Here is a 12,331-nt window from a genome sequence, read left to right on the forward strand (position 1 = left end):
ACTCCTGTTCTTTTCCAAACTCGTTTTTTATTTTAGCCTTTTTCCTACCTTTCCATCCCTGCCCCTGCAGGGATGATAATTAAGGAATCAGCACAAAATACTGAAATTCATGGTAAAAATACACATATTTTTTTCCACATCATATAACTAGACTTGCTGAATATACCAGTTAATGAAATTTAGTATGATATTTAAGAAATGAGGCTTCACAAAGAATTGGAACATACTTGACAGTACTGTCTCTATAGAGACATCTCTTGGTAGACCAAAATCTGCTTGTACTTCTCTCATGTTCTGTTGTAATGAAATAGGAGTGAAATAAGAGTACGAATCTGGCCTGTTGTATGTTTTCACAATGCAGAGCCTTTTGTGCATACACTCCCCGCTCCCAAAGAAAAAAAAATCAAAAACATGCAGTGGCTAAAGAGAGACTATAATATTACCAGCCTTAAAACACCCCTTACATAGTACATGGAAAAGTTCGTTAGAGCTCAAATCCAAGTATCCTAGTGTGCAGCTGTCCCTTCCAAAAATCTTTTGCTGTATATACTTTTAACAGGGAGGGAGGGAGTAAGGAAGACAGAGCCAGGCTTTACTCAGTGGTGTCCATTGATGGGACAGGAGGCCATGGGCAAAAACTGACATAGAGGAAATTCTGCTTAAACATAAGAAAAAAACTTTTTTGCAGAGAAGGTGGTCAAACACTGGAACAGGTTGCCCAGAGAGATTGTGGAGTCTATCCTTAGAGATATTCAAAACCTAACTGGACATGGTCCTGAGCAACCTGCTCCCATTGAGGCTGCTTTGAGCAAGGGAATTGGGCTAGACGATCTCCAGAGATCCCTACCAACCTCAACCATTTTGTGATTCTGCGAAGTTATTGTGCAGTATTTTATTTGCATATTTCTCTTGAATGTAATAATGAGTATTTTCTTAGAAACTGGGGCTGTGTTTGTGCTAGTAGGAGTGTGAAATCATCTCATACTTAAGGTCTGAGATGAGACCAAATACATATAGACAAAAACCAGAGCAGAAGATCTCAGTAACTGGTGGTGTCTCTGTTATGACAGTTGCAAAAAGATAGCTTTGGATAGGATTAATTCGATTATTTTGCTGCTGTCATTGGAATATTCTTAACAAAAAGTGCTTATAGCTTGTTCAAATTAATATGTATAGAATAATATGCTTATGAACCTACTCATGGATGTAGCTAAAGATATTTTCATAGATATATACCAGTACAGGTACGCATGTGTGTACACGTATACACATATATTTGATGATGAACCAAACTGGAGCAGAGGTGGCCATTATAGGCTAGGAATGAGACTGCAATCATGATAGTTATGTCCATAAGGACATCAGCTCAGTGCTCATCAGCAGTAAAGTGAGCAAAATTATTAGGAAAACAGCAGAGAACAAAGCAAAGAATACTGTGTAACTGTGTAAATCTGTGGTGAGCCCACACCTTGAATACTGTGTGCAGGTCTCCTCCTCTTGTCTCAAACAGGATATACTAGAACTAGATAGCATTCAGGAAAGAATGACTGAGATGATCAAAAGCATGGAATGGCTTCTGAAAAAGGGACAATTGAGTAGGCAGGGACGCTTTGGCTTGGGAAAGAGATGATTTAGGGGAATAGAGTAGTGGTCTACAAAATCATGCATAACATTGGAAGAGTGAGATGGGTAGGGACTGACTGTTCACTGTTTCTGTCAGTATCAGAACTTTTGGCCATCAAATGCCTTCAGTAAGAAACTATTTCAAAGAAGATGTAAAATGGTGGATCTTCATACAGTAGGCAATAGACCTATAGAACTCTGTCTTAAAGGATGTTGGAGAGAGAAGGAGTTTTGTATGGGGGACTGGACAAGTACCCCAACGAGAAGTCAAGGGATTACTTAATAGTCAAACCCCATTAGGTTCAGGAGATGGGCTGAGGTTAAAATATTTGGAGGTTGGGAAACTGACAGCAGGAAGGAGTTGCCCTGTTTTATTCCTCCATAGGTGTCTGCTTGTGGAGTTCAGAAGAGCAAAGTACAGCCCTTAATGGATGAAGGGAACAGTTGTAGAACTACTAACTTCTGTAAAATTAACATTTCATTCAAAACATGTATTTATAAAGATAGATACTTTTTAAAATTAAAGTTACCTTTTAGTATTGTTTCTAAAACCTGTTTTAATGTAGCACTTTGTAAGCCATGTGTTGTGGAATAAACTTAATTTTGATGAAAGAAATAGTTTTCAAATATAGTACAAGTGAGGAAAAATAAAAAAGACATTCTCTTGGTTAAGACATTGGTTTTGAACTCCAGAGGTCTAGTTAATCCCCAGCTCTGTCAAGGAGTTGCTGTATAACCTGAGAAATGATCTCTAGCTCAGTATTGGGTATTGAGACTGCTTAATTTTGGTCTTGTGTTCAGTTTTCTTCACTGGATGTCTGGCGAATGAAGTCTGGCAAGCCTAGCTTGCCAGAGGCATTCTGGGTCACTCACAGCTATCCTGAACTTCAGAGCATCTTAAGCTCGGCATACGCAATGCAGTTTAAATATGGTCTTCAGCATCTTTCTTCCCTGTTGTGAAGCAAATCAAATAATGCTTTTTCTTCCCATCATTCTTCAACCTTTTTAGGTTGCAATAACTTTTGGACAAGAACTGCTTCATTCTCTGTGTTTCTTCATAGGCTGATACATGGGAACATACATATCAATCATGCAGCATGTGCTGTTATAATGTACATGAGGGAAGTCTAGTTAGAAATAAATCTGTCTTAACTGATTTTGGCTTAGGTGGGGCATTTTCAAGATGTAAGAAAACAGCTAGAGTTCTAGTTCCTGCTAGGGAAGGACGTGCAGTTGCTGGAATCAGTGAAGGAGGATGATTTCCAGCTAGTAAGCACAAAGAGGAGCTGACTACTTTGTAGGAAGCAAATGCAGGTTATAAGGGAAAGCAGGGTGTGTAGAGATTTCCTTCGAAGAAGGGAAAACTATTCTGAAGGTCCGGAGTGGCTGGAAGGTTCACTGCTGACCTGTGTAATGATTAGTTGATTTCCTTATTTTTCTCTCTGCTTAAATAAACTAAAATCTCACTAAAGATAATGTTGCACAGAGGGATGATCAGTGTTTATTAACCTAGCTTAAAAATGAAGAAACTATCTTCCTTTCTATGAAAGTTTTTTTTATTTCCCTTAAAAATTTTTGGTATAAACTGAAAGCTCTTTTATATTATTTTTAACTTTCTGGGTTTTCACTAGCTTTCAATTTTTTTAGTAGCTGTGTAAATGGTAGACTCTAATTAGTCTTTCAAGTGACTAATCAGGAGGGAAGGAAATGGTGGTGGAAAAAAAGGCAAATTAAGCTCCAGAAGGCTTACTGGAGTGAAAATCACAGAAGTTCAACTTGGTCCAGCAGCCTGTCTTTTTTGTATTAGCAAAATGCATATGTTCTAGGGGAATTCCAAGATTTATAATGTAATCATTTTGGAACCTTTGGCTCATCAACATTACCTCATTATTATTTTGTTTCACCCCCTCGTAATCTAATGGAGGATATTTGTAGCATGGACTTTCTTCAAGAGGAGGGGATTGTTTGACACTTCCTTAACTCCAAAAACTTCAGCCATTAATAAGCCACAGGTCAAAACAAAACATTAGACATTTCAATTTTATGCCCTCTTGTTGCTTATGGTAGTTTTATAGCCCTTAATTGGCAAAGGCATTTTCCTAAATGCTTTTTTTTTCTTCAGAGGGTACTGAGGATGTCCTTATGACAGTATTTCCAAATTTACAGAGCTTGAAAACAAGATAGATTAACAGGTTTCAAATTCATTTTAATTTAGATGGCAGTTTTAAGAAAGCAAATTTAAAAAATCTTTATTACAAGGTGCTGAGGAGCTATTCATAACATGTGAGGTGCCCCAGACCAGTCTGCATTTTACATAAAACTAGGCAGATGTTTTCTGTTTGAAATTGTAGGGCTTGCAAATGCCCATGCAGTGAAGGATGAAACTGAGATTTGTGTCTCCAGTGAAAGCAGAAGTGCTACAGGTAATTATAGAAACATGATTACAAAATATTCCAAGGTATGAGTATGTCACTGTGGAGAAACCTTTGGTAGACAGCTAGGCTTCTGGACCACAATGTTCTGTACTTCATAGTTCATGGGGCTGTTTTGTTCTCTCATTCTCTGGTTGCTTTCTAATCACATTTCTCTTCATTCTTATTAACCATGATGTAAAAAATAATCCATACAACTGATATAAAAAATCCTTATCCCATACAAAGCAATTACGGTCAATTTTACAGTGTTCTCAACTGAGTTCACTGCATGCACTTCAGTGTGTTTTTATTAGAGGCTCGGAGTGACCTGAACCTGTTGGGTAAAAGGTGATTGGGGTAAACAGTACAGCAATGTCTCAAACTTCAGGTGTACACTGTTCGGCCTGATGAGTACAGACCCATCAGACTATTAAAGAATAGGAATCTGTTTATTGAAGATGCTTGGAACTCAGTAGAGTGAATTCAGTATTATTTCCTGTAAAGTATTGTATAACAAGAAAGAGCAAGGAAACAAGAACCATGAGACCTGGCTTTTAAAGCCAACTCTAACACAATTGCACTGTGTGACATTTGGCAAGTCATTTTGGCATCATCTTGGAAGTGTTAAATCAGTAAGAGCTTCAGGGGCATGACACCTTTGAAAAATAAGGCTGCTGTTCCCTGTGCCACAGTATTCCTGTCTACAGAATGTGAATAATAATGTGTTTTAACTCTCAGGGACATTCTATACAAATTACTTTTCTTTACTTTGAGATCTTTAGGTTTTAAAATATTATAAAATTTCCCTTCATCCCTCTTTCCACATCTCTAATAGTGTATCCTGGCAGAAAGTAAACTTGACTTGATAAACAGTTTGAATGGGTTTCAGACTGTGATGATTATTACTCACATTTTTCTGGCATTACCATTTCTTTCCATATTGAGCATATCACCCATTCTTATTTGAGAATAACATTGACGTGAATCTAAATATTTCAGAGGGAAAATTCCACTTGAAATGCATCCTTCTGTGCTTGTAAGCTGATAACTGATATGTCAGAACATGTATTATAAAGATGTTAGTAGGTGTTTATGCTGAGATTCCAACAGCTGGCTTGTGAATTCTTTGAGCTGGGAGGGAGGAGGAGGAATGGAGGGTGAAAAAGAGGGGAGAAGAATTTTATGTGAGAGAAGAGAGAAAAGAGATTTATGTCAGAGGACAGAATTAATCTCTAACACCTTCCATCACAAATTTTCTCTTTGCTGTTATAGTCCACAACCTTCGTGATTTAGGAAGACAAGGCATAAGACTGTGTTGTTAAATTCAGCCCCAAGTAATCAGAGATAATGATGCTACATGTTTGGCTACACATATATGATCCCAGTGAGACTGTATAAGTTTAACTGAGCACTTTTCCTTGAATAAGAATTTGGAAGGACCTGGACGCTCAGAATGAAAGCCGGGAGGAAGTGCAGACACTCAGCATGTTGGAAAGATAAATTTGAGTGTAACACTTGACTGTACAACCATTCTTAGTGTCTGTGAGAACTTCATCTTGTGGGTAGACTTATGGGAGACTCAGTGAGACTACTTCTGCAATGTCACACTCAGCAGAGTGACGACAGATCAGTTGTGTAACTGATTTCAGAACAATTTCAAAAATCATTATGAGACTAGCCAGCACAGACCTAGACTATTGCAAACTGCATGCATCTGAATGAGAGAGAGAGAAAGTGGTTGCAGTCTTTCGGAAGTAAGCTTTTTAAAATTTGGTTAAGGAAATGTTTATGTTTTGTCAGCACACCAGACCAACATCTAGCCAAAAAGAATCACATTTCAGATCTTTAAACTGTAGGAAATGATGGAAAAGATTCAATTTTGGGTGTTCCAACATCCCAAATTATGGAAAGGAAAAATAAAAACAGGAAATATCCATCTTCCTCTGAAATCATCTGGGTGATGATAAGATTGTCTGTGACTTGATTTGGTTCTATTGTTCAATTCCTGTCATCAGAAGAACCAGAATCAAATCAGAAAAATCTAAAAATGTTCTTTTCATTTTTGTTGGAGGCTCAGATCTTTTATCTGCTGTAGTAGGGATTAGAAGAAAAGATCATCTTCAATTTTTTGAAAAATTGTTTCCACTTGGAAGGTATCATTTTTATTTTTCTTGCAAGTTGAAAAGCCTTCACTTGTTAAGCTTTAGACTTCTCATAGTCAGTTGTGTAGGAGTGCCAAAAGTACCTATGTTTTGTCAATAACTGCCAAAGCTCTTATTACCTCCACTGTTACCTCCCTTATCACCTCGTTAGATAGTCCTTAAAGGTGATAGGGTCATTTGCACCAGTTTGGCTTTCCCTGTGTGCACAGATAAGTGTAATGTGAGAATATCATGGACCTGAAATGTGGGATACATACATAATGGCCCTGTGGGAGAAGCTAATCCTAGAGGCTTCTGTTCTGTGTGTCATTTCTCTTAAGAGGTTTTACAGGCTGTGGAGGCTACATGTGCTTGAGGAAGTTGTAGGATGTATGCAAGATGAGGTGGTACACTACAATTAGCATGTGTTGCTACAAGAATGAGTAAAGTCATATGATGAAAGGAAAATACAAAGAAAATACATCTGCCTGGGAAATCTACCATAGTGTGAGGGGGAAAAAGTTGATTTAAACTAAACCAAGATCCAGTAGGGAAGCGGTTTAGGCCAGTTTCAGATGCCATAACTTGGCTACTTTCACTCCAATACTGGCCAGCTCTGTCATAATACAATTCAAAATATTTTCAAGATCACAGCTTGTTGAGTTGAGTCCTGGAATGCAGCCAGGTGGTCTGGGTCGATGAGAAAGGCCAGCAGCATAAGAAGAGAGTCAGGGAATACAGGTTAGAAATGGAATATGGCTCCCTGCTTGGGTGCGGTCTGTCTCAGGCAGAACAATGGAGTGGGACACATCTGCACCCTCACTGAGATGTGTTTTGTCTGCCCCAAAGAGTTGCAGGCCCTTTGCCAGGTCTGACAAACCAATTTCACTCAAATGTAACGTGGTGTTGTGCAGTACTGAACTGAAAAAGAGTAAATCCCCCAATGCTTTCCACTACTGTTGCCCCTGGTTATATGCTCTAAAAGATAAATAGATCAGACAACTCAGAAGACATAGAATTAAATCCTTAGGATTTGGATCCTACTTACAGGATTTCAGCAACCTCAAAGCATGGAGGGAGTAGCATTGTTCAGTGTTTGCCACTGAGAACTTCCTCTTACTCCTAAGCCAGGCACTCACAAAGACTGTCGTCATTCATAAGAAGCCTATTTATAAAGAGTTCCTTGAATGGCACCAGTAAGTTGAGTTGCACTGGAAAACATGAAAAATCCATAAAGATTCCAGCAGTGGGGGTGGAAGTTCATGTGCTTGCTCTGACACATACACAGTCAGATATTTTGCATTAGCTAAATCTTCCTAAAGTCCTTCAGTTCTCATCCTGCTGCTTTTGAAGGTCATAGCGTATCATCTTGAAGGATGACAGGACATGCCTGTATACAACTTATTGCCAGGTACTGGAGGACTGCGAAAAATTGAATCTCTGTATCCTCCTAAAAATTTGAAAAGAGATCAAAAAGTAGCTATACCGGCAAGCTTTTTATCAAGACAATAAGCAGGCCCTTCCTGGAAAGATGCTGACTTCCTACCCAGTGAGTTTCACCTTCATCTTTATAGGATTACGTTTATCATTGTCACCCACCTCCAGACCCCATCCCAATTTAGGAAAGCTAAGAACTTACATTTTGAAGATGCAGTAAGAATTTTGAAGGTAGAAGTGCTTATTTCTTTATAAATAAAATTCAAAGATGTATAGAAATGAAAGAATGAAGATACTAAGTATCAGCTCTTGTTTCTTCACTGGCAAATCTCAGGATGTTCTCAGAGATGTTTGTAAAACCTCTTAGCCAGCAGATGAAAGATTTGATCAGACCAACTGAGTTGCTTGACCTTTACAGCTGAGCTCTTATCAGAGAGTTTTTCTTCTGAATTTATTATATTTTCTTCAAAGTATTATAACTTTACAATGTGTGAGTAGATTTTTCATTTAAATGGCTATATAGCAGAAATGTATCCAAATTAGTCTAATATAGTTATGATGACATAACAGCACTTAAAACTGAATATTGTATGCTAAATTGTAGGAAGTAGGAAAGGTGCTATGGTTCCTTCTGGGAACTTGGAGATTCAGATTTTTTCTCCACTGATTATCTGTTCTTCAATTTCCACATCTGTAAACCCTGTTTCAGAGGATGTTTTGAGAGTCCTAGGGATGTAGGGGGAGGAATGACTGTTTAGCCTCAGTTCCAGTTGCCAGTATGAGAAACTTATATGGAATAGATGCTAGTTTAGAGGATCCCATGGTTTGTCTACTACACACAGCACAGGCTCTACACTACTGCTCAGCAAACTAAAGAGGCTAAAACCTGTAGTTCAAGACTATAAGCCACATTTATGAGGTATTGTGGGAAGAGTAGGAGCTATCAAGCTGGCAAAGGCATCACCAGTGTCCTAGGTTTCTGTGACTCTGGTGAATTGGTTAAATAATACTTGCAAAGGATGGAAGGAAGCAGACAGAGCATGTCCCATGCTATGGAGAGCTATGGGATGTGCTAAGGGGGTTTGACCTGGGTGGGAAATTCTCTTCCATCTCTGAATCTGGTTATCAATTTAATTTTGAGGAGGCTACCATCTTCCAGGAACGGAGAAATTGATACCAAAAGAAGCCTCAAGAGATCCTGCTCATATATTGTGTCTAGAGCATCAGAGAAAGACAGCTACACAAAAAAAAAACTGTTTCCCATCCTGTAGTCAATGAAGCTAAGTTACAAAACACTCACCTCCTGCAGATGACCCTGTAATGCTGTTTCTAAAATGTATAACAGTGAACAAAAAGTGATTCAGCCTTTCAACCTGCCTTGAAAATACCAATGAATCAGATACCCAAGGACCCATATTGCAATTTAATTTTGATAAATTAATTAATATATCTTCGTTTAGACTACTGTGAACCTTGAATGGCCAATTCATTTCTTATTTGCTCCTCCTTTCCATTTAGACTCTAAATTCCTCAAGGCAGGGGCTATTTCAAGGCAGGGTCTGTGTATGATACCCAGAACAGTTGGATGCAGACCTCATAATCTTGTAAGCACTACTAGAATTTAATATTAGGTGAAAAATGACATTTTAAAATATTATTAAAAGGGTTTTACAGGATAGAGTCATTTCCAATGAAGCAGCAGTTTTCTGTGTATCAATGTATAGATTTGCTTCCTTAAAAACTTTTCTGTGTCCTTTGGTAAACAGTGCTGGAAAAGAGAATTCACTGCTGTTACTGCTTGCTTACTTGTAGCCTGAACATCTTATAATGCAGAGTCACAGTCTGGCTTTTTTTTTCTTCTTCTTCTTTGTCTCTTGACAGAAAGATTTCGGGATTTACTGCTTCTACATTCAAGTCAAGATAAAGAGATTCTGCCCATCTTTCAGCAGAGGCGCTATCCCAAGTAAGTAGAATTGTCTTCTTGGGAGAAAATAATCTTTATCCATTTGTGGTGAGGGAGTGTGAAGCATTTATAGCACTGTAAATGCTTCTGGTGTAAAGTCCTAAGGCAGAGCTGTCAAGGAACCACACTTAGACTGAGCTTTGCACTCTTTCAGCTGTGTCAGGGAGAAGTAGACATGCTTTGCAAGCGCTTCCAGCTGTCACGGGGTAGTTGGTGGCAGAGTGTAGATGTTAAGCTGCCTGGATCAGTGTCTGGTGGAGCTTTGTTTCACTTGACACTGTGTGTTGACATAGGCAGATGTTTTGTCAGGCTAATCCCCACTCTTGTCTTGTGGGATTCCATCATCTGTGGTGACAGATTCCCTTGGATTTTAACAGGTTCTCCCTTGGGACGCCTGCAAGCACTAAAAAACATTTTTTCTGCCCTTCTTAGGGATATATGTGCAGGTAAACCAAAATAACAGTGCTGTGTGTTTAGGAACAAGCTGTATAGTATGGCTTATGTTAAAACTCCCTCAGTAATGTGAGAAGGTGTTAAGGGATCCAGAGGTCACCTCAGAACACCTGCAGCTGTTCAAAAGTTTTAATGAATTGTATCTTCTTCCCAGAGACCTTTCATGGTGTAAGTGTGTTGAGTGTCCTGGACAAAGCCACTTCTTTTTCCAAAGTTATATACCTGAATGAAACAATAAGTGCTATTTGTTGCTATATATTGGTTAACACAGTCACTTTCAACAAAGTCTTTAAGGGTCTTCCCCCCCTTAAAAAGAGGAAGGAAGAGGAGAAGATAGTTTTCTCATCAACTGTGGCCAGAATGAGCAACATAAAGGAGGCTAGTGCAGGATGAGTATATGAAGGAGAAGGAAGGATGTCTGGAGCCAATCCAATAATGCTGATGGAAATGAGAAAATATATATATTTTTTAATTATTATTGTTAAAGTGGTTCCTGAAATACATGAGAAGCCAGTCAAGCTATTTGTTAAATACAGCTCTTAAAATCCTGTAATATGAAGGGGTTTTTTTAAGAGCAGACAAGATATAGAGGGGCTGAATACTGGAAACCAACTACTTCCTCGTTGTGAATACTTGAAAGTCAAAGCACTAGAGATTGAAATCCTGATTCTAGGGAAAATGGTGAAATTTTTGCTTTGACTTCAAAGGAGACCGGATTTTATCCCCCTGAATGTATTGTTTGCATCTGTGAATTATTCCTTTAGTGTTTGTCCTTTGGGCAGCGCTGGGACGGTCATTTGTCCACAGTAGTAGGAAGCTTTGCTTGGCTTAGAGGATTTCACTTATGGACACTGTCAGACTGATCTGAGAAACTAGTTTATTCTTCCTTCTCAAAGAATAGACTTAGCTCTGTATAAATCATTCCTAACTAAGGTGTCTGACTTTCCATTTTTACATGTAATTTATTGGTAGGACTGTGGGCAAGCACAGTACACTAGCAGTGTTACACACTGTCAGATCCATGGATCCATGAGTATTTATTGTCTTCTGTTTAATGGATGTTCTAACTTTCTGAAGAAAAATAACTTGTGGTATGGAGCTGTATTGCTATTTGAAATTATAGCAGTCTTGTATCCCAGGAAGATATATGTTTTCTGCCACATTATTTGGCAAGATTGACTGACCCCTCTACAATACAAAATCAGCCAAACCTTGGCATCTAATTAAAAAAAAAGTTTGTATATGGTGTTATAAGGAATTGATTTCTGTTTATAAAGTTATTAATTGGTGCAAAATTGCTTGCTTGCTTGTTACAGAAATTTATCATCTATTATAATTCATTTACAAACTGATTGAAGACTATTGAGGTGTCCTAACTTCTCTAGGGGTTTTTGTTCAAGAGGAATCCTTGTGTTCAGCAAGGCAGAAAAATTGTTCACCTTCATGATATATTTCATCTTTTTATTCCCATTTCATTTTTTTCCCCTTCTCTTTGCTCATTTTCATTAAAAGGTCAGTTAACAGAAATCAAGATAATGAACAGACAAATCTCATAAATCAGTGTCCCTTCTTTGACTTCAGCTGAGCAATAGTTGTTTGTGCTACATAAGCATCTGAGCAGTAAGGTCATTTTAATGAGAGGATATCATGGGGCACAAGCTGGAGCTTGTAATGCTTAGAGAAATCCTAAGAATTTGGAAGGTTAAAAATAGAAAAGGAACTGCAGTAATGACTTATCTGAAAAGCTTGGCTAAGCAGGTAGAAAGGATAAAAGTTTGCAGATATTTAACAGACATATACCTGAAGGAGGGGACTGGAAATAAAGATGTTCAGCATCTCTCAGGATATTCAGAGTTTATAGTAATAAATATTAAAGGTAAAATGAGAAAACTACAATCCATCAATTTTTGGAAGAAATAAAAACCTTGATGTTCTGGCCTGAATTATGTTCGTTTGCATTTGTTCTGTTAAGATCTGAATTCCTTCCCATGGAATAGCAGGCTAAACTTGGGTACGTGTTTGTTCTCAGAGATGCCTGTACAGTGGAATGATTTGAAGTAGTTTTCTAGAATATACATGCATATATGTTCTTGGTGTTCTGAATTTTCTGGGGGTAACTGTGTCAAAGAAATACGCTTTTCACTCATGGCGGATGAAGGGAGAAATGTAGGATCTTTAGATGGTCCTTGTATTTGCCTGAGTTTATTCTGCTGTTCTTGACTCAGCCAAGGAGAGAGTATCTACTCTGATGTGTGGAACAGGTTATAGAGAGGCCTGAGCTTGCGAAGATGCAAGCTTGT

At 38.2% G+C, this 12,331-nt stretch overlaps 1 protein-coding gene across 8 annotated transcripts in view; it reads left to right on the forward strand.

The window, feature by feature from the left end:
* The window catches only part of NOX4 (NADPH oxidase 4), a 113,710-nt gene that overhangs the window by 55,864 nt on the left and 45,515 nt on the right, over positions 1 to 12,331 (forward strand). For all 8 annotated transcript variants that reach the window (XM_064505147.1, XM_064505150.1, XM_026109138.2 and 5 more), the window contains one exon: positions 9,497 to 9,578. In XM_064505147.1, coding sequence (XP_064361217.1) covers positions 9,497 to 9,578 — 82 coding nt within the window. The remainder of the gene's footprint in view (positions 1 to 9,496; positions 9,579 to 12,331) is intronic.

The sequence above is a fragment of the Dromaius novaehollandiae genome, chromosome 1 (genome assembly GCF_036370855.1).
Source record: "Dromaius novaehollandiae isolate bDroNov1 chromosome 1, bDroNov1.hap1, whole genome shotgun sequence".
Taxonomy (NCBI): Eukaryota; Metazoa; Chordata; class Aves; order Casuariiformes; family Dromaiidae; genus Dromaius; species Dromaius novaehollandiae.